The sequence below is a fragment of the Rattus norvegicus genome, chromosome 6 (genome assembly GCF_036323735.1).
Source record: "Rattus norvegicus strain BN/NHsdMcwi chromosome 6, GRCr8, whole genome shotgun sequence".
In the NCBI taxonomy this organism is placed as follows: Eukaryota; Metazoa; Chordata; class Mammalia; order Rodentia; family Muridae; genus Rattus; species Rattus norvegicus.
Window position 1 is genome coordinate 63,510,330 of NC_086024.1, and position 22,865 is coordinate 63,533,194.

At 41.6% G+C, this 22,865-nt stretch overlaps 1 protein-coding gene across 6 annotated transcripts in view; it reads left to right on the forward strand.

Moving 5' to 3' along the window:
- Positions 1 to 22,865, forward strand: part of Dock4 (dedicator of cytokinesis 4) — a 389,723-nt gene that overhangs the window by 270,280 nt on the left and 96,578 nt on the right. For all 6 annotated transcript variants that reach the window (XM_039078130.2, XM_039078128.2, XM_039078129.2 and 3 more), the window contains exons 17-25: positions 990 to 1,146; positions 5,254 to 5,351; positions 5,448 to 5,531; positions 5,692 to 5,792; positions 7,302 to 7,383; positions 8,737 to 8,907; positions 12,776 to 12,968; positions 20,248 to 20,375; positions 22,316 to 22,450. In XM_039078130.2, coding sequence (XP_038934058.1) covers positions 990 to 1,146; positions 5,254 to 5,351; positions 5,448 to 5,531; positions 5,692 to 5,792; positions 7,302 to 7,383; positions 8,737 to 8,907; positions 12,776 to 12,968; positions 20,248 to 20,375; positions 22,316 to 22,450 — 1,149 coding nt within the window. The remainder of the gene's footprint in view (positions 1 to 989; positions 1,147 to 5,253; positions 5,352 to 5,447; positions 5,532 to 5,691; positions 5,793 to 7,301; positions 7,384 to 8,736; positions 8,908 to 12,775; positions 12,969 to 20,247; positions 20,376 to 22,315; positions 22,451 to 22,865) is intronic.

Genomic DNA, 22,865 nt, shown 5'->3' on the forward strand with positions numbered 1-22,865 from the left:
TTGGGGAATTGGATCTAGAGGAACGGAAGTGAAGGTATGGATCCCTAGTCACCCTACTTGTTGTGACCCTTGTGTTAGCAGGGGTATCTGCTGGGGTTAGGGGCTGGGACAAATCAACCAGCTAGAGGAGGGAGGTTAAAGGGGAAGATCTGTGGAATCTAGAAGAGATGGGGACAGGCATCAGGGAAGACTACCACAGCTACTGCAGAGCTGTGGATGAGACTCTGGGGTAACAGAGGAGAAGATCTGCAAATAGCCTATCTGGTCTTAAGGAAGTCGTGGCCTGTGGGTTACCAGGGGTGCCTGCTGGAGATGGGGGCTAGGACAAAGCAACAATTGGAAGGAAGGGGTTAAAAGAGGAAGATCTGGGGGATCCACAGGAGATAGGAGCAGAGTAGCAGGGAAGACTGTGACAGATGTTCTGGGGATGAGACTGGAGGATTGGATCTAAGGGAACAGAGCTAACATTTTTCTTTGAAATAGAGTTTTGCATCACACCATGGACAGTTACATTACCTAAAATACTATTTCCTTAACTAGTGGTTTTCAAAGTGATAATAGTTCAACAGCTCTCAGATGTCATGTTTGAGAACTGTCAGTTCCTTTTGAAAAAAAGTCTTCTGATCATCTTCAAATGTGATTTCTCTGGAATTTGCAGTGTTTCCCAGACCAGGATAAAGCCTATATATAGTCTAAGTCTCCTAACAAGACAATGAAGTTTTAAGGGAGGACAACAGAAATCCTGAGTGGTTCAATATTATGATAGGATCATTCATACTGGGAGTGACAGAGCTCAACTCAACTTAGTAGATTGGAGTCCAAATTTCATATTTAATTCTTTTATATATTTTTGGAGGATTTTCCTTAAAAGCCAAATTCTGTTTAGAATGCTGTTCAGAATGTTTCTAGTCCATAAATGCTAAAAAAGAAAATTATGCTTAATAATTTTTCTGAGGTCTCGCCTCCTGTTCCTAATATTTTTTTCACAGTGTGAAGAAAACACAAACCTTCAGGATACTACCCGCTACCTCAAGTTTCCATTTTCCAAGGTCATCTTCCTTGGGAACAATAATCAAACCATGAAGGCCACAAAGGAATCCTTTTGGATAACATCATTTCTGTGTTCCACAAAACTCACTCAGAATGGTAATGTACGATACAAGCCCTCCGACTTGAGGGCACGTGGGAACTGTATGTATTTTGGTAAGCATAGTCAGCAAGGATTAAGCTATTTAAGAACCTTGCACTGGAAAGGATCTGGATTCTTTTGTTTAGGATTTCTAATTAAAAGAACACAGTAGTGACGCCATTCAAGCAATTTAATGACTCAAGAATTAGCCCAGTGTTGAAAGCCAAATGTCAGCTAACTCTTCAAATAAACTATTAAAAACCAGCTGCGCGTAAACTCAAGAAAAGATGAAAAGTGCCACCACCTGAAGTCTCATATTTTATAGTACCATAAGTAGTGCGAGTGGCAGGGTTTAGGATAAAGCTTGCTTTTTGGTTTGCTTGTTTAATTAGATGGATATTGCTTTTCTGCCATAGCATCACTTCTTAGGTCACTAATTGTTTAGTGAGTTATGATTAATAAAGCAAGCAAACTGTTATAAAAACCACATCTGTAATGAAAGGAGTAAATTAAACATTTTTGAATTTTTCATGGTTGGCATATACAGCTTCTGGCTAACACCCTGAATACTGCCGTATTAATAAATTAGATGCAATATGTTGAGAGGGATCATTTCATTACAAGGCATTGTGTTTCACACAGCTCCTATATCTAAGCTTTTTTTTTCTTTTTTGGTATTATGGAACAGTTTGTGTAAAGAGGTAATTGTCTCAGAATATAGTGTCAAAAAGGCAGCAAAACAACACTATGGTGTTGACTCTTTTAATTCCCTCTCAGTAGCACATCTGCTGTATTCACATAAAACACAAAGTTGTGCTAAGCTTTTCTAGACTTTATTAGTATCCAGTATTTAATGGTTTAACTTGAATTTGAACTCTACTGACATAACTCAGTAACTATGAATACAGCATTTACCAAACCTTGGGTTTGCTGTAGAAGTTACAAAAATAATCAAGTCAGTTGGCTCCCTGGACAAATTTATATTCATCCTACGTAAGGTGTCTGTGTGTCTGTGTAGCTCTTACTATTAATTGAATGACCTAACTGGAATGGTTCAGGATTAGGTTTTTTTTGGATATTGTTGCTATAACAATCACCGCAAACTTTCTGGCTTCAAGTGACAGAGACGTGCTCCTCTGTGGATCTGCAGTCGGAGATGTGAAATCTTTTTCATGTTGGTGGTGCTAACACCCGTTTCTCCTGGAGGTTGTAGAGGAGAGTCTTGCCATCTGCATCACTTGGATCATGACCTCCACCTTCTTCTTTAGGAGCCAGCAGTGCAACATCTTCAGTTTCTCTAACTCTGACCCTCTACAATTCCCTAAGGTTTCCTTCTGATCACATTTTCTTGGAAAAGCCACTTTTATACTCTTATTATCAGAAATTTAAGCATATCATAAATTTTCTTTGTCAATTTAAGGTAAACCAACCATTTCTAGGAATTAAGGGACACACATATCTGAGGGTTGTTATCCTGCCTGCCACCTAGGTAATCTTAATGACAAAATTGCCTGTATTTTTTTTTACAGTTCTAAGGCTTATGTTCTTATAATTGTAAACACAAGATAGAAGAATCCAAGTCCTAAAGACTCAAAGCTGCTTCCCTATAAAACCAAGAGAAAAATATTAAATGCCCGATTATATGAAAATAGAATCAGTACTTTGTGGGGCTCCTGACTCACTGAGGATACTGATCCCTGCCTCATAACTATGTTGACTTTGATTAACCTTGTCAATGTACGTCAACTCAGAATGAGCCAAGAAAAAAAGCCAATGTGTTTCAAGAGATAGCAAGGTTCAAGTGGGGAGTCAATCTGTCTTTCTGAAATGTGCATACAGGTATACATCTCCATCTAAAAGCAAATTAGAATTAAATAATAGTTCCAAATCAAAATTAAATTGACCATTGGATAGTCTGCAAATGATCTGGTTTCAAGGAGTAGTTTCTTAGAGCAAATCTGCACTCAGGGTGTGTACCTCTTCTTGCTGTAGAGAATCCAACATTCTTCATGGCTAGTTCTCCAAATCCAGCCAGATTACTCTGTGGGTATTTCCAATGGTTCAGTCAAGTAGACTCTTTAAATTTCTTTATAGAATGGGAGGCTGTGTCTGGTGTTACATGCCCCTAATGCTAGCACTTGGGAGGCTAGAGCAGGAAGACCAAGACTTCATGGTTATCCCTCCTAAATAATGAGCAGCTAGCCTAGACTATGTGAGACCCTGTCTCAAATACAACACACACACACACACACACACACACACACACACACACACACACACACACAAATTAGTAAGGAGTAAATTAATCCTTGTTTATCCTTGGTAGGTCAGATGCAAAGAGTATACTTCATAAATGCTATTAATAAGATGTAGAAAATTAATAATTTCAGTGGTCGAACATTGCTCCTGATTTCCATACAACATATCTTCAGATGACTGGAGCAGACTGAGGAAATGACAATTTTGCCTTGACTCTCAATGTAGTATGTACATGATTACAGCTGCTGAAGTTAGAGCCTGGGCTCTGATAGCCTTAACAAATTAGGCACGACCACCTGCTCTTCATAGTCCAGACAAATTAATAGTGAAGAGGAAACTTAACTAATGCAGCTGCATTGAGACTGGGAACAGGTAAAAGTTCTAGTGAGCTCCCAAGTCTGTCTTCAGGGTCCTGTCTAGAGGTTTCGGTTTAGGTAGTGAACATAGGGTATACTTAATGAGTAATGCCCGTCAACGTGTGGTCCTTTCCATCATCCTTGATTCCGCTTCAGTCTTTCTTGCAAGTTGATATGAAGCTGTCAGAACCATGTGGAATCTCTTCCTGAGAGACAAGATTCTCCTCTGGGTGGCACCAGGCTGCAAGACTTTTCTTTCTCCCAGGATACACTTCCAGGAAAATTCCTATTTCTTTCGGGCCCTTATTCCAATAGTCTGATACCTAAAGAGAGGGCACAGCTGTTTCCTTAGAAGATATTGATTTCTACAAGGAAGATCATATAGACAGACATAACCAGTCTGCTCTTTAAGTTACTGAAGTATGAACAGGCCCGAATGAGATTGATCAGCCGGCTTCCAGGAAAGGTGGGAATGCCTGTACCCGCTTCCCCACTGCGACCTCAGGAATGCTCTGTCCTCTCCACACTCTTCACACTGCTCAGTGCTCTGACCTCCTTTGGTTGCCTCTACTTTAAAGCTGACAGGTTCCTCTGCCCCATGCCTTCGCCATCTTGGCAGTTCTTACTGTCTTTATTGACCTCCAGACGCTATCATCTCCTGATCCTTTGGAGACTAAGAAAGCTTTGGTTATGACATCCCCTCCCTGAGGCTATCTAAATTCTGCCTAAGAAAGATGGGGGCTAAGTTGGTTTCTTCTAGTTCTCGAAAGGCCTGTTGAAATCTGAATCCACCCGTCAGTTTCCGGAAGAAACTGGAAGAGGCAGGGCTATGTGCATGTTCATCAGCTGTGCTGGGAAACCAGAAACAGGCACTCTTCCCTCCAAAGATTCACTAGATGGTCTGTTGGTACATTGGACTTGTTGTCAAAGTGCACTGACAATGTGTGTTCCTACAATTTGTGTTACCTTAAACAATCAAGAAGGCCTTTGTTGCCAGGTAGAGTCTGTTGCTAGACTGTTTGTGTTCAAGTGTCTAAGCATGAATCAAGCAGGTTCCTACCTCTCCGGAAACTCCAGTCTTACTAGAAGGTGGCAGAAAAGGTTACAGCAGACATCTGTTGGCTCCTTATACTGTTCTTAGTACTGGGGATACAACTGGGTCATGTTCATCTCTACTCTCTTTAGATTTTACAGTCAACTTTTGGCATAGAAACCTTTAGGCAAAAGACAAGTGCTTCTGTGAGGTAGGAGCATGTGAAAGGGATGGAGAGCCTTCCTGGACAACACCATCTAGTTGGAGAACTAAGCAATGAGCAGGAACTCTGGGGGAGTAGAGGAGATAATTAAAATACTTTTAAGTAAGTGCCATCCTAAAGCTGAGAGGCTAGGCCTGGTAAGGGGATGGGGTAGGCACTCATGTAGGAAATCAGCTTTTACCAGTAGAGCACCGTTCATGAGAGGGGCTGTTCTCTATGAAAAGCAATTAATCTTCCTTTTCTGTTTGAAAAGGTGATATGCTTGATCTTTTGAAATGGAGAACCCACCCAGACAAGATCACAGGCTGTCTCTCTAAGTTAAAAGAAATCGATGGCTCAGAGATAGTAAAGGTATATACACAGTTTCATTACCGCTTGGAAACTCTCGACTCTGGGAGGAGGGCAGACTGGGTCTTACTCACTTGCCTTTACTTCTTTAATCCATAGTTTCTCCAAGACACACTGGATACCTTGTTTGGAATATTAGATGAAAATTCCCAAAAATATGGGTCTAAAGTATTTGATTCTTTGGTAAGTTTACATTTTCTTAATAATATTACAGATAAGTGTGCTTCTCCTGATCCTGACTGGTTTCAGAAATGGTCACTTGATGAAAGAGTTTATTTACTTATTTTGAACAGAGAAAGAAAAAATTGGCACTGGTGTCTATAACACTCAATTTTCTCCTTAGGTCCACATAATAAATTTGCTACAAGATAGCAAGTTCCATCATTTTAAGCCTGTCATGGACACTTACATTGAGAGTCACTTTGCTGGGGCACTTGCATACAGGTAAGGCCCTTTATCTTGTAATTGCCTTAGGAATTACACTTGTGCTATAACTTAAGCAACTGCATAGGAAGACACTGTTGTAAGGGAATACAGGCAGATCTGAAGCTCAGTCACCAAACCCTGTCTCTCCTCTGCACACACCCCTGCTCAGTGGTGATATCTTATTTTGATTAAAAGGAAAGAGGTGGAAGGAGCTTCCTGAAGTCTGATCCTGGAGCCTGGTACCTTTCTTCTCACCCCCCTTTCTCCTGGTGTGCTCTGGTCTAAGATGTCAGGTCCTTGTCGTTTTTTGCTGTCAGGAGTACTGTTTTTACTGCATTCCTTATATAACTATGAATAGAAAGCAGCCCTTGCCTTCATCCCTGTCGAAAGTCACTTATTCATTCATTAGTATTGGCAGAGGCCCTACTTATCACCAGGTGCCGTGTTCCGTGCTCTAACACACAGACCTAGTGCCTGGCCGCAAGCCACTTACCCATTGATTACCCATTGAAGTCTACTGTTAGATAGTAGCTGCCTCTTTTCCAACAGTGCAGGTTATAGAAGTGCAAAGGGCAATGAGTAATGTCCTACTTCAGCTCTGCTGGGCTCCAGAAAGCCACACTAATAATCGCCCCAAGGCAGCAGCATGTCAGGCTCTATACACTGTGTTCTTATGGGAAGACTTCGTCCCTAAGCCATGGAATTGGATTATCTAAATGAAGACCAGCAAGCTGACACTAAACTCTAAACACAGGTCGTTCTTCCTTCTTTCCTCCTTTCCTTCCTTCCTTCCTTCCTTCCTTCCCTTCTCTTTCTTTCTTTCTTTCTTTCTTTCTTTCTTTCTTTCTTTCTTTCTTTCTTTCTTTCTCTCTCTCTCTCTTTCTCCCAGTCTTTTTCTTTCCATCTTTAAAAAAAGAGAAACTACTACTTGAGCTAGAAATGAGCCAGCATTTATGTCAGTGAGATTGTAATACTAAAACTTGTGGGTTGTTGTTTAGTTTTGTTTTGTTTCATAAATCTGTAATAAAATAAAATATAAAATAAAAATAAACCAGAAACAAGAAAGCAACTTTCTCCTCTGGAAAAGCTTTTTCAAGAGCACCCTTTGATAGTAAGCCTTGGTCTTCTCATGGTGAGAAAGTTGGCCTGATAAATGCAGGAATGTGGCTTGGAATGGAAGAGTTTGTCTTCATGCCTCCCCTACCTTTTACCTACAGCTAAATAGCAAATACCTTGTAGTCTTCACAAGATTGGGAAGGAAAGGATGCTGGCGAACAGTTGTCCAAGATTGCTCATGACAGCCCTAACTCTAGGGTCAGCAGGATACCTAGAGACTGAGGGCAATCTCAGTGGGCAGCAGTATGTTTTTATCTTGTTTCAAGGCAAGTAGTGATGCTGGCCTGGCAGGAGGGTGTGAGACCTTACAGAGAAAGGCCAGTCTTCCTGATATGTGTGTCTGTTGAGTTTATTGCCATTTAATTGAAAATTAGCCATTCTGCAATCTGCGCATTGCTTCCTGTGTTTTAGAGATCTCATCAAAGTGCTCAAGTGGTACGTGGACAGGATAACGGAAGCAGAGCGCCAGGAGCATATCCAGGAAGTGTTGAAGGTAATAACACGCCCGTTGAAAACAGATGAGAGTCTCACAAAGCTGTTACGTGATGATTGGAGACTAATTGGTTCTTCTGCACAGACAGTAATCGGTGGTGATACATTACTGACATTCCAATTCAAGAATCTTAATCAGTTTATGACTGCTCCAGGGCTGATGAAACTTGAAAGGGACTTTGCCAGGCCTGTCCACAGGAACCTGCTTAGAATTAAATCCTGCAGAGATGATGTCCAGGATGGGCAGGAGAGGTGGGAGCATGGGAAGAGACTGGAATGAACAGTTACTTAAACTTGACAATTTCTGACTATTTCACACCCTATTGAGAACACTTTAGCTTACGTTTTAAGTGACAATAGGGTCACTAACAGGGATCACAATGAAGGAACCTCAGGCTTTATTAGGTTTCGTGGTTTAGTAACTCCCATATCTCTGGACCCAATATATTGAGCCACAGTGATATTAATATGGTCTTCAGACATGTTGAGGAATAGTTTTCCCAACTCCCAAATCCTTTCCAACCCCTTCCATCTCCCTATCTCTGTGTGAGATAGGGTCTCATTATGTAACCCAGGATGGACTCCAACTCTCAATGCTCTTGTGTAATCCTCTTAAATAAAGAATGAAGATTTGGAGGTTGGGGATTAGCTCAGTGGTAGAGCGCTTGCTTGCAAGGCCCTGGGTTCAGTCCCCAGCTCCAGAAAAAGAGAGAGAGAGAGAGAGAGAGAGAGAGAGAGAGAGAGAGAGAGAGAGAGAAGAATGAATATTTGGGGCAAGGGATATAGTTCAGTAGTTTGTGTTTGCCTAGCAAGCATGAGGCCCTGGGTTCATCTCCTGTACTGCCACAGAAATAAATATACATATATAAGTCTGTCAAGGGATTTCCTAGCTCTAGCAGTCTCCTGATTCATATAAAGACCATCCTATGTGGTACCAGCAGGTAAATAGATAACACATACATGAAGATTATAAAACAGGCACTTTCTTTCATTATCATTTTATTCGCTTGGTCTGCTTGGAAGTAAAATGCTAAGTGGCAAATCACTTTTGAAAATATTCATTTCTTCCTCAGCCAAATTAAAACGAAAACTATTTGAAGATCAAAAATATTCAGTGTTTCCAACTTTAGAATTATAAAGAATTTTTAACATGGTTTGCTTCTTTGGCATCAAAGAAGAATGGCTTTTCCCCTTTAAGTATATATATCACTCAAACATCTCAGGCTGCCTCAGTTTTGGGATGAATTATTTAAAAGTCTAACACCGTTCCATAATATTTTTTATGCTATGGCATTGTTACATAAATACTCTCCAAGTCCCTTTGAAGCTAACTTTATAACACTCTTGTTTCAAGGCACAAGAATACATTTTTAAGTATATAGTTCAATCCCGAAGGCTGTTTTCCCTGGCCACTGGAGGGCAGAATGAAGAGGAATTCCGCTGCTGCATCCAGGAGCTCCTCATGTCTGTCCGCTTCTTCCTCTCACAAGAGAGCAAAGGGACTGGAGCGTTATCTCAGTCACAGGTAACTCGTGCCCGTCTCTGCTGAATAGAAGAAAGCCCTGACTGCGGTTTGTTTTGGTTTACACGCCATCTTGATTGAGTAGCCTGGCTGCCTCTTTCCTGGAACTTGACTGTCGTCACTATTAGACTTTGTAGATCCCTGGGCTCTATGTACTGGCCTAAAGTAGGCAACTCCATTCCCCAGATCACGTGCTAGACGAAAGGCTGTTTGCGTCAGCCATGTTTGCGTTTCCTAGAACGCATTCGCATGGCTAGACATTGTAACCCTTATCTTGGAGATGGAATGTTACCAGATCCTGGTTCTTTCCCCAGCCTCATTGCTTTTTTCAACTTGAGAATCATTCTCTTGTACTCTGCTAAATTCACGTTGTCTTATTTTACTGATTTTCATTTCCCGGAACTGATCTAAGGTTATGCTGAGTCAATGCTGCTAGATTCTATTACTGGGAGTCCATTCACATGAGTTTGTCTGTCTGTGCATGTGTGCTTGGAATACATACCTGCACCAATATGTTGTTGGCCATTCTATTTTGAGACAGGGTAGTCCGGCCACTACCTCTCACGGCTGGGATGGCAGATATGAACTAGCATGCCTGGCTCTGATTTTCTTTTTCTTTTTTTTTTTTTAAATTTACTTTTAGCTTTTTTTTTTTAAGTTTTTGATCCATCTACGTTCAAAATAGCATTGCCTTTTATACCTTCCCAGAGACAATTCTTAGTATGTTTCTCTATCTTTTCTTAATCCTTCTTGTATATTTTTAATTTTGATGGCTTGGTTAAAAGCTGTCAGATACAGAAGCAGCCTCCCACCATCTTCTGGAAATTTAAAATCTTTGAGAACTGGAGCTTTAATATGAAGATTAAAGGAAACTGGGTCTTAAGAGTGTTGATGTCATCTGGAGTCATTGCGGCATGTGACAGGCCTACCATATAGTGTTCCAGCACCAGAACTCCACAGTCCTCTAGTTACAGCACTGTGCTTTTCCTGACTGCTTACACAGTCTTGTTATTCTCTTCCTTACAGACATGGACTTATCTTCCACCCAGGCCAGCATACAACAGGCTCTTTTAAATGCCATTTTACACTGTGTAGTTAACCATCCAAGCTCCTGGCACCAGGGAGCTTGCCAGAGGCCTCAAGCTTTCACCTTGCCAGAGCTGACTTGCAGCAGTTGAGACAGATAATCCAGTAGGCTCACCACACATTCCTTAGAGGTCTCAGAATTTACTACTTCATGATTAAGGTTTCACCCTGAAATATCTCTATTAACTGTTGTTAATCACAGAGACCACATCTGCCTACTTTGCACCTGAAAAAAATCGCTTTCTGTCCTTAAGAGTAACTATCTATCTATCTATCTATCTATCTATCTATCTATCTATCTATCTATCTATCCATCTATCTATCTATCCATCCATCTATCTATCCACTCCAGATTTTATTACCCTCCCGGCCCACCCTCTGACTGTTCTACATCCCATACATCCTCCTTACTCCTACCCCTGTTTTACATCACTTCTTAGAAATCCAAGACATTTTTCTTCCTCTCAAACTATAGAAATAGTTCTGTACCTTCACCATATCTCCTGTGAGTCCTAGCATTCTCTAAGGTACCTTCAATTGCTATGATCCTGCAGGGTGTAGCAGCCCTGATGCTTCTATTATCATTCTGGCTTTCATTATTCTTGGTTTTCAGAGTACTGTTTCCACAGTCAACCTTTAGAAACAACTTTGTTACTTTTTTAAGTATATAAATTTCCTGAATATGCTAATAACCCCACTAAAGTCATTCGTCACTCTATACAGTTTATTTATATATGTTTATGTGATCAGTTTAGTTTTATGCAAAGCCAGAGCTAATATAAGATTATGAGATATTGGCTTGCTTTAATTAAAAAAAAAAAAGAGCATTGCCTGCCAAAATTTTGATCATAAGGTTAATGACACATTCCTTCCTTCCAGGTTCTCTGATGATTGATCCTACACTGCTCTTAAAAAAAGTAGGAGGGGGGTTGGGGATTTAGCTCAGTGGTAGAGCACTTGCCTAGCAAGCGCAAGGCCCTGAGTTCGGTCCCCAGCTCCGAAAAAAAAAAAAAAAAAAAAGTAGGAGGGCAAAAATTCAGTTAATTCGGCATGTTGGTTTTCTATTGATGCTAACATACCTTAGCTTGATGACCTTAAATAGCTTTATTTATTGAGTTGCAGTTTTGTAAGTCAAGTGTCTACTCAGGCTTAGTTGAGTTCTTTCCTAAGAGTTTCCCAGAGTCTAAATCAGAACCTTGATTTCTTACCTGAAGCCTCTGAATAAGAACAGAACCTTTCAGGCTATTGGTAGAAATTGTGGGGTCAAAGGCCTCTCCCTGCAGGCTGCCTGTAGAGGCTGGGGGCATGGAGGTTGTCTGTCTTCTCGTGGCCACTCCGAATGTTTTTTACATATGGTTGCCTCAAATCCAGCAGCCATATGCTGTGTTCTGTCCGTGTTCTCCGTCTCTCTAAGACTCCTGCAATTAAATGAAAAGAAAAAAAAAAACCTGAAAGACTATGGGTTTTGTGATTAGATTAGACCCACCTTATAATCTCCATATTTAAGAATCAGCTAAGTATCATCTTTCATTTTTTTTCTACAAAACCCCTTTGGCAATGTAACATAATATAATGGCAAAGCTACCAGGGACAAAGGTCATGGTCAGCCAGTCATCTTAGAATTGCATCTACCATACCCAGAGCCAAGGATCACACTGGCCTAAGTTTCTAAACTGTTTTAAAAGCAGAAACTTGGGTTGCTGGCTTGACTTTGTGGGAGTCTTTCCCATGTGAGTTACAACCCAGCACAGAACCTGATTCCTGGAAGCAAAGGGACCTTCCTAGTACTCTATCAAGTGGGCTGAGGGATTGCTACCCAGTGGGTCTGTCATCAGTGGGGCAAGGGCTTCCCAGTGGGTCTGTCATCAGTGGGGCAAGGCATTGCTACCCAGTGGGTCAGCTCATATTAGGCCTGGTAGGAAGATTCCTTTCTTCCTCTTAGCTGAAGCCCAACTGTCAGTAATGCTTTCCTGGGTAGCCCTCCCAGGCGGGCAGGATACAGAACCAGCTCAGCTGTGTTGCCATTTCCCATTTCATGTACTGACTCCTGCCCCAGAATTTCCTAGAAAAGAAGTTGAAGGGCAAAAAGGGTGAAGGCCAAGACCTTGCTGCAAGTTCCATGTAATTATTTTTCTCTATTCGTCTCAGGGCATGGGAAGGTCAAAACCAAATTGAACCTTTATTTTTATTTTCAATAATAACTCTTAGCTTGTCCCAGGGCACCTGGCTTTCTGCCCTCCTCATAAAGTATTTCTTGCTTTATGCATTTTAGTGGTCATATTCTAAAGGTACCTTACATTTCAGGGACACCAAGATACTTTTTTCAAGAAAAGAAGTATAATAAAGAACTCAGGAATGTGTTAAGGAATACCTGAGGAAGATAATTTAACTTTTTGTGTGCAGAAAGATAGATTTGTTGATTTTTTTTGCTTTTATTTATTTTATTCCATTTATGTGATTCAGTTCTTTGCCGAGTACACCAAAGTTTACATAAATATAGTCTTTAGGCGGGAATACCACGTTACTCATTTTAAGAATATTCAAGCAAATGCATAGTTACTTTTTTTTGAAGGACACAATCATGAAGCTTTCATTTAGAAAGAGAAAGAAATCACAATAAAATATATTTGAAAATATTAAGGGCTCTGGTTGTAACCCTGTAGAAAGGCTGTTTGTCCAGCCTGCCCAAAGATTCCACCCTCAGGACCCATAAAAATTTGGTGACATTTTACATCTTGTTTTCCATGGGCTCAGTAATTCATTTGTATTTCTTCTTTCTTTTAAGGCTGTGTTCCTGAGCTCCTTCCCAGCTGTGTATTCAGAACTGTTGAAGCTCTTTGATGTCCGGGAAGTGGCCAACTTGGTACAGGACACCCTGGGCAGCCTGCCGACCATCATGCATGTGGACGATTCCCTGCAGGCGATCAAGCTTCAGTGCATTGGCAAAACTGTAGAGAGCCAGCTCTACACCAACCCAGGTACAGTGGTGATGCTCTAGGGTAAAATGCTGTGTCTAGAAAGCCCTTCTTCATGGCTTGTGGCCAATGGTCAAAGAAGCAAATAAAAATCAAACATACTTTCCCAAATGTATTATAATTTCTATGGGAAATGTAGCTATCAGTTAGATATAAAAGTGTGGCTACCAAAATATGATTTCTAGACTGAATAGGCTAACCATAGTGGCTCACATTTGTACAGAGTCCTAGCTACATAGGAGGCTGACACTGGTGGATCCATTAAATCCAGAAGTTTAGGACCAGCCTGAGTAGAGTGCACATACTGAGATCCAATGGTAAAAGAAGGAAGGGGACTGGGGAGAGCACTGAACAAATTATTGATTGAATCACAATTGTTAATGGTGTGGGCATGGGTCTCCTGCCCACATTGCTGTAGACTTCTCATTATAGGATCAAGAGAAAAGCAACCTTTTCCTTCTGATACACACACACACACACACACACACACACACACACACACACACACACGTATGTGTATGTACGTATGTGTATATATGTGATATGATCCTTGTTTGTTTTTTTTAAATGGTTCCCATCAGTTTGTAACTTAGTCACTGGTCTATATGTAAAAAGATACCACAATGAGGGCACCTTAATTTTTTTAAGAAGTGCATGTAATTGGGACTTGCTTATAGTTTCTGAGGGTTTCAGAGTCTGTGGTTATCACAGCGGGAAGCATCAGGGGCAGCAAGCAGGCATAACTGTGGCTGAAAGTGTATATTTTAGATTCAATGAGTGGAGAGAGACCGGGCCTGGTGTGGCCTTTTGAAACTCCAAAGGTCATCCTCAGTGACACACCTCTTTCAACAAGGCCATGTCTCCTAATCCTTCCTAAACAGTCCACCAACCAGGAATTAAACATTCACATATGTGAGCTTATAGAGATTATTCTCATCCAAATCACCACAGTTTGTCTTTTGAAACTGTATGGAAGTTCTTTGTATTCTGTTTATGTTATGCCAAAATCAAGCAATGAGCTACCAAATGTTTATTTCCCTGAAGAAAATAATGAAATACTCACCTCATTCTAAAATTTACTTGAAGAATTTTCCATCTGATTCACCAACTAAAAAGTTTTTAAGATAGATTCTATCAGAAGTTATTTTTCCATTTGAATGTTATTTGTGAGTATATAGTAACTAACATACTGGAAAAAAGTACATGATTTTATCATAAATATCTTACGCATACAGATAAAAATAGAGCATGTCAATAAATCATCATTTTCTTATTTTCTTAGCTGGGCATGGTGACACAGGCCTTCAATCCCAGGGCCTGAGTGGCAGAGGCAGGCAAGTCTTTGAACTCGAAGTCAGCCTAGTCTACAGAGTGAGTTCCAGGACAGCCAGGTCGTTTTTTCCTTTTGCTGAAATCAATGTCAAAGAAAGTTCAATCTCTTGATTTCTTCTGATTAAAAAAAAATCAGATCACTCTAGAGCAGTGGTGGTGGGGTCACCTCTGACTATCAGAAAGCAGATATGTATATTATGATTAATAATCATAGCAAAGTTACAGTTGGGAAGTAGCAATGAGTATAATTTTATAGTTGGGGTCACGTTGGTGAGGAACTGTCTGAAGGGGTCATGGCATTAAGAAGGTTGAGAACCACTGACCTAGAAGAAAGATATTTTTTTCAGGTAGCTTCAAAACTGTTATGTTTCAGTGGTCAGGGACTTATCTAGGGTTGAGGACAGAGGTGTAGAAAGGACAGGGGCGAACCAAGTCCCTAGTTTAACTCAGGCACCAACTCTGATTTCCCCGAGCTAAGGAAGGTTGGCTCCTGTCTCACAGGAATTGTGATTTCTGCCATATTTCCCCCACACTAAGTAGATGATTCTTCATTGTTAAAGTCCTACCCTAAAAGGTCAGCTAAGGTCACCAAAATAAGTTTTCAATGCTAAAGAAATTATTTGAGAGGGTTTTATTCATTCCACAGACCCTTTGCATTCCTGACCCTCAGAGAACTTTTCAAGAAATCGACACAGTGCAGAAATTAATCAGGTCTCTGCATGAGTTGGTGAGAACCTCTGCAAAGCTCACTCTGGGGATCTTCTGCAGGGTCTGTACCAGGGCCCTGGAGGACAGAAGCTCAGAGTCAGGATTAGGAAGCTGACAGTTGCCATATGGCATGGGGTAGGTGGAAGTGGTAGGAACCCCGTGTGCTCTTTCTACGGGGGCCACTCCTGTTGGAGGATGATTGTGGAGCCGCAGAAGCCACCCTCAGTCAACATAGTTAAAACTGCTTCTCGCACATCACAAGTGCTGCTTAGCCTCACAGTCACTGACTCACCACTGACGAAAACAAAGCCTGTCATATGTGTGATAGGGTGCAGCATATCCGGAAGAAGCCTGTCTTCATAGAGAAAAACAGGACGTGTCCCTGGGAATCTTCCAAGATAGAAAACAAGGCCTTGTTACATCCCATGGTACTCCCCAGTAGTGTTAGGGAAACCTAGAGAGAGTTGCAAGTGATCATGGCATTCACCCACTCACTGTAAACTCAAGGGACAAGCAGGTAGGTCTGCAGTGCCCTCATGAATGAAGAGATAGTGGAAGGAAAACCAAATGTGAATGTGAATGCCTGAGCTGACAAGTGAAGTAAAATAACTAGACCGTGATTAGAAGAGGAACAGTATAAAACTGTAACTACAAATGGTCCCAGGGTCAGCCTGCTCAGCGTAGCAAGTAAAGGACATTTGCCTTGTCAAACAAAACAAAATGTAAATCTTGAACAGAGAAAAGAAAGGAACTGAATTTGTTCCACCCCTTCAAAGAAAACTATATCCAAATGACAAGGGATATGATAACATTTTAATTTTATTGTAAACACAAGCCTAAACCTGAGATAATCGAAACAAGATGAAATGAGGTTGGCATTTTGAAGATAGTGGTAATACAGTAGTTTATCATTGCTCCTGTAATGGGAACCACTCCTTGGTTGCTTTAAATAAATGATGCAAACTCTTATCTGTGGAGCAGAACTTCATGGTGACTTCACTGCACAAAATTCAGGGCGCTTCCAGACCTGTTCTCCTGTCTTAAAGGCCTACAGAACTGGCCACCTTCTTAATATTTTGTAGCTTTAGAGGCCATTAGCTCATGGTTCCCTTCCTTCCTTTTCAAAGGCAGGAGTACAGCATCTTTAATCCCCATCCCTTTCTCCCCTCCCCCCAACACATTTGAATCTTTCTATCTCTTTCATTCATAAAGACCCTTATGTTTACAATGGGGCCAGATAAATCTCCCTCATTGCATCTGCAGAGGTCCTTTGCTATAATATAATTCCCAGGGTCCAGGAAGTTGGGATCTGGGAAACAACTTAGGAAACAATTAATTCTCCTTCCCACACATGGGCAGAAGAAACAGATTCAAAAGCACTTTGCTGGCTTCACTCCACATAAGAAGGTGAAAAAACAGATATCCTGGAATCCTGTTTCAAACAAATGAAGCCCAAAAGGGCCAGAGTTGTATGACTTGACCAGGAAGAGGCCACAGGCTATTCTTTCTTGACAGGTATAACCTAAAGATGGCGGTAGGATGAGCGGGGATGGGCCTGTTCAAAGCTACAATGTTCAGATAAAGCCAAAGGACTAATTCTTGAGTTTTTCTTAATGACAACCCCACATCTCCCAGCACAGAGTAGGCAGTTGCTCTTTGCAATCTATTATGGATCTTAATTCTTATGAGCAGAAACTTGGTCCATGGAAGAAAATGGCAAAGCTAAACGGTTTTCCGGGGGACTAGTATTATTAGAAAGAAGGAGGTCCACAATTAGCCCACATGTTAAAAAAATAAAATTTTAATTTTAGAGAATTTGACCTTAGTTGTATAAGCCCATCAAGAGACCTAGACCGTTCTATAAGTGAATGTTGTACTAGAATCGTATTGGGAATATTCTCCAGAGAAACAGGGTAGAGGAGGCTTGCATTTTAGAGCAAGCAGTTTGGGCAAAGTCTAGAGAAGCCTGGGTGGAAGTGTGGAGGCTGGGAATCAGGAGTGGTGATTTAAAGAATGCTAAGAACGTAGTAAATCAGCTTCTGCAGGGGCTGTGAGCATTGGTCAGGGCTTTGTCCCTGGCGCTGAATACTGGCTGATTTGTGTAGCAGGAATCTGTAACCATCACTTACCTGTTTTCTTGCTGAGAACGGGTTGCTTGTGATTGAACCTCATGTAAGACAAAATGCAGATGAGAGAAGCTAAGTGTGAAGACCTGAATGCCTGTTCTGAGATGAGACACTCCCCTATCTTAGGCCTTCTGAGTCCAGCAGTCTGGGGCAGAAAGAAAGAAATGAGCTGCCTCTGTTCAGTAGTCTAGCTACATTTGTTTAGACCCCAGAAAGATTAGACACTGAGAAACAACTGCCGTGCTCCCTGTGTTGGCGATGTTCTCCACTCTAAGTGAGATGCTGTCAGGTCTCAGCTCAGGACTTCCAAGCTGGCAGGACTACCTACTTTCACCTACAAACAGAGGACCAAAGAGTGGATGGTGGGAATTCTGTACAAAGTGATCAGAAGGGATTTCTTTTTAGTTGCTCTCCAGTCCCTACCTGTAATTCTATAGGGTGATACAGAACTATAATAGAAAATAGGAAAGGGGCAGGGACAATCACTCAGCAGTTACAGTGCTTAGTGATTTTCTAGGGAAGTCCTAGTTCCTAGAGTTCAGTTCCCAGCACTGAAGCCAGAAGGCTCACCTGCCAGTAACAACAGTTCCAGGGGGCCTAATGCCCTGTTCTAGCCTCTAAGGATACCAGCATACTCATGGCAGACTCTCACGCAAGCACACAGGCATGTGTAAATAAAAAGTAAATCTTTTTTAAAAAGAAAATTTTTTAAATGACAGGAAGAATGTAATGCTATTTTAAAAGCATGTTTGAGGAATTAATAGCATAAAATTAGGAAGGATATTTGATTAGATTTCTATGTTAATTTGGCAATTTCAAGAACAAAACTTGATGGGTGCCCAATAACACTTGCTGGCTAGACCTGCTGTTCATATGTTGAAATGTGTCCAGGGTATACATAGGGGTTGTTTTGTTGTGTTATTTTATCCGAGATTTCTTATTGGTTGTCAACTCTAAAAATATAATATAAGAAACAGTTATCCAGGAGTACAATGAGATGGTAGGAGTGGGTTAAATAACAACAAAAGAAAAAGAAAAACAGAAAGGAGGGAGGGAGGGAAAGAAGAAAGGAAGGAAGGAACATAAAGGAAACATACTCATGACCTCAGAAGCTCTAGCATTCTGTCCCCTTTGCTCTGGCCAGTTTGTCTGCACCTCAACCCCTCCCTACCTGTTCAGCTTCCTTTCTCAGGCTTGTCCTGAGGGAAGACTCAGGTCAAAGGCCTTCCCACACAGCCTTGCAGACTCTTACTCAACTGTTCCTTCCCGTTGTTCTTCAGCTTCCAGGTTCGTCTCCATAGTTCTTTCTGTCAAGTAATTGCTTCGTAAATAAGTAAGGTGTCTGTAGTGGTGTACTACTTACAGAAGGCCTGCAGTGAGCCAGTTTACAGGTTTGAACACAGGGTCATCCTTGTTCTGGTGCTTCAGAGGCAAGCATCGAGAAATATGAGTCTCTGAGCCCAACCCCTGGGTTGCATGAGTTGGTTTATTTGTTTTCTCTCCTTGATTATTGTTTATAAAGATGAATGGTTGGTGAAAAACCACCAGGTACCAGTGAAAATTTCCAGTGTGAAGGGTAAAGGCCATAATGAAAACACAGAAATAAATAATTTTAAAGAAAAAGGTGATGCAAAGAGTATCTCCCAAGCCCCCAAATTAAGTGTGCTGTCTCAGTGAGGTGCAAGGCCTGGGAGATGTGATACTGCAGAAATTTCATAGCCCGTGACGCTGGACCTGAAGCAAAGGAATGAACTATTAGAATGAGTAAGAAATTAAATAGGAAATATAGGATATAAAGTATGGAAGTTAGCAGGAAAATGGGACATAAACATGGAAAAATATGTAAGATCAAGAGAGTCGTACTGTCTTAATTAAGGTTGTATTGCTGTGAAGAGACATCACAATCAAGGCAACTCTTATACTGGAAAACATTTAATTGGGGCTGGCTTACTGGTTCAGAGGTTCAGTCCATTATCATCATGGTGGGACCATAGCAGCATCCAGGCAGACGTGGTACTAGAGGAGCTGAGAGTTCTACATCTTGATCTGCAGGCAGCAGAAGGATACTGTGTGCCACACTTGGAATAGCTTGAGCATACATGACCTCAAAGCTGTCCTCCACAAGGTCACTTCCTAATAGTGTCACTCCCTATGGCTACGAATTCAAGCACATGGTCTATGAGAGCCATTCCTATTCAAAACACAACATACTGTGTGAATTTAAATTCTCAGATAGAAGCAAATCAGGATAACTTCCTCTAAGTAAAGGATACTTTACGGCAGTGGTTTCCAACCTACCCTATGCTGTTACCCTCTAATATAGTTCTCCATGTTGTGGTGACCCCCAACCATAACATTATTGTCATAACTACTTCATACCTATAATTTTGCTACTGTTATGAATCACAATGTAAATATTTGTGTTTTCCGATGGTCTTAGGCAACCCCTGTGAAAGGGTCATGCAGCCTCCACAGGGGTTGCAAGCCACAGATTGAGAACCACTGCTGTACAGGTTGAAAGGGCCAAACCAAGGTCCTTAGGATTACATATACAAATACCGTGAATACCAATGATTCCTCAATAACTCTGACAGCTAAGAGAGAAAATCAAAGCAATGCAAGAACTATGGTCGTGTGGCCATGACTTGAAATCACATAGTAGAGTGAGAGCGTAATCATAACATTAATCAGAAACTGTGCTGTAAGTCTCCAGAAACCAAGGAGCAAGGCAGGAGATCAGAAAGCTACGTGCCCATCTTCCATAGTAGACATCATAGCTGGTCTACCTTAGAGAGAACACAGAAAACACAAGAGAGGCATTTGGTTTACAAATTGATTTACAGCCTTTGATTTGACGGTGGAGGTAAAACACCCCCAGGGCTGGGGGAAAGATAGGAAAGAGACTAGCTGTTGCTAAGAGAGGCCTCTTGCCCGTAGCACTGATGCATTGGGGGAAATTGCTTCATCTTTACTATACAACTCATAGAGAGCTAGGACCCCTGTAATCCCATGTGCTGTTATGTGGGCTCAGCAGCTGTGACACTAATGGTGTGCGCTCTCTCTCTCTCTCTCTCTCTCTCTCTCTCTCTCTCTCTCTCTCTCTCTCTCTCTCTCAGACTCAAGGTACATTCTCCTGCCTGTCGTACTGCATCACCTCCACATTCACTTGCAAGAACAGAAGGACTTGATCATGTGTGCACGTATCCTTAGCAACGTATTCTGTCTCATCAAGAAAAATAGCTCAGTAAGTACACGCAGGCCATAGTGTGTGGTTCTCATCAAATGGCTGCTGCAAATAAAATCTTAAAGGTCCCCAGTGGAGTCACACGACTTGGGTTTCCTCAGAAGGAATTAAGAAAAAAAAAAAACATTTTTTAAATAAATAATTCATTAAAAAAAATACCACAGGATTTGTGTAACCTTGAATAACCTAGCTTCCTAAAGTTGTGTTTCAAGGAAGATCTGAATACCAAGTAAAAAAAATTAGAAATCTCAAAGCTTCCCACATGTGTCTTTAATCTTGATGAAACACTGTGAAATTGCTGCTTGCAGGGTATGGCGGTTTGGGCCTGTTCTGGGAAAGGCCACATGATGGTGCTTAGAACTTGGCCGAGGCCCTTGGGTCTAGTCCTGTGGAAATTATGGAAGCAAAGGACAGCCCCCAGGAGACGAGAGGTGCCTCGCGGTACAGCTATCACACAACCTCAACAGTAGTCTTTTTGTCATGGCTTTGAGGATTCCTGTTTTGCTTGACTCTTGACACAGTATAATTACTGTGTGTTAAGAGCACAGCACAAAGTGAGAAAAGTGGCATGTTTCCATATCAAGGGAACAATGTCTGGGATTGACGTTCAGCAGCGCAGGAGTCTGATATGAAGTCTGAATAGGAAGGAAGTCCTGTTCTCTTCCTGTCAGTCTGTGACTGTTAATGAAACTTTGGGCTCATCCACAGCAGGTTACAGAGAAGTTTGTGAGTGAGTGCCGAGCCTCCGGCTTCCCCAGTCCCACATTACTTGGTGCTGCATTCCCCATTCTTTCTGCGTTTATGATCGTTTATGACTGGCTTCTGAAGAGCAGGGGTAGGAATGAATGATGCCAGGGGAGGGGATGGAGAGAGTGCCCTGCTGGTATGGAAAGGGGTGGTATTCAGAGAACCCCTGAGTTCTGCGTCTGAAGTGGGATGAGCATCCTTGGTGGAGCGCACGTCACTGTTCCCCCACCCCACAGTCCACCAGTGACAAAAAGCAAATAGCTGTAGGAGAGATGCGTTCTTTGTTCTTCTCTACTTCAGTTTCAAAATTGCCGTCAGGTTTTAGCTAAGCCAGGGCTCAGCTCGTAAGGAATTTAGAGCTGAAAGCAGGTCCCTGGGGAAACTTTGGGAGTTTTCTCATGAATGTTATGAAATTTATCATTACATATGTGTGTATGTAATATATATGCATATATGTGTATATGTACATATTTAGATAATATATAAACTTCTGTGCAGCATATAAAGTTGCACAGAAGTTTCCCCCCATGTAATTATGTTAAGAACCCATTATTCTTTGCAGCAGGCAGTGCAGAGAGATTCTCTCTGGAGTCCTGAAGTGTGGATGCTTTTAAGCACTTCAGGAAAGCCGATCCTTCTCGTGGCTACTAACCAGGGCTCTCTGTGACCAAGGACTAGACTGCTCTCCAGTTTCTTAGGTTTACATGTGGGCTTTTTTAAAAAGCCACTTCTACGGGAATAGTCATTTGCATATAAACCAGTCTTGGAAAACGATCTGTGTGCCTACCCGTGCTGAGAAGCCTCCATGTAAGCACATAAGGAAATCATTCTGTAAGAGAAGACTACAGCCCAGAGAGGCTCCCTGCCTTGCTCAAGGCCACGAGTTCCTTAAGAATAGGGCTGGCTTCAGAATTTGTGGTTTTTTACACTGCACCTTTTTTGTTTATATCTTAGCCTTACACTGCACAGCCAGATTGTGTGCTTTAGGGCAAGCCATTGACTCTCTGAAGTCATGTTTCTCTGCAAGGCCATTTTTTTTTCCCATTGAGGTTTACCTCTCTTATTTATTGTCTTAAGTTCCCCGAGTCTTTGACTCCGGATTTGGGGACTCCCGTTGTCCTTACAAAGAGATTTGGTGCATGCAGAGGCAGCCTCCTGAGCACACTGTTTGTTCTCGATTTTTCTCTCCTAAGGAAAAGTCTGTACTGGAGGAAATAGACGTGATCGTGGCCAGCTTGCTGGATATCCTGCTCAGGACCATACTGGAGATCACCAGTCGGCCTCAAGCATCCAGCTCCGCCATGAGGCTGCAGTTCCAGGATGTCACTGTAAGATCATGAGCACGTGGCATGTGGCATGTGGCATGTGGCATGTGCATATACGCAGGGCCTGGTGGTGCTCCTCAAAGCTCCATTCCCTTTCGTGGTGGGTTGTAATATGACTATGGGAAATCTGGTCCCCGGGATGAACTGTGAGCATTGCTAGAACACAGGATGTTGTATTCACTATACACAAAGTGAGATAGGAAACCTGTAGGTTAAGATGCCATTGTAAGCAAGTCTGAGTTTCAGAAAGACAACTTTCATATTCTTACTCTTCTAAATTTAAATTAATCTATGATTTCTATATCCTCAGTCAACTTGGTAACTTTTAATTACCCAAATTTTCTAAAGAACAAAGAATAGGGGAACAGCAACTGGAATCAGACACCCTGTGTGCTAATTCTGGACTTTTCTCCTCCAC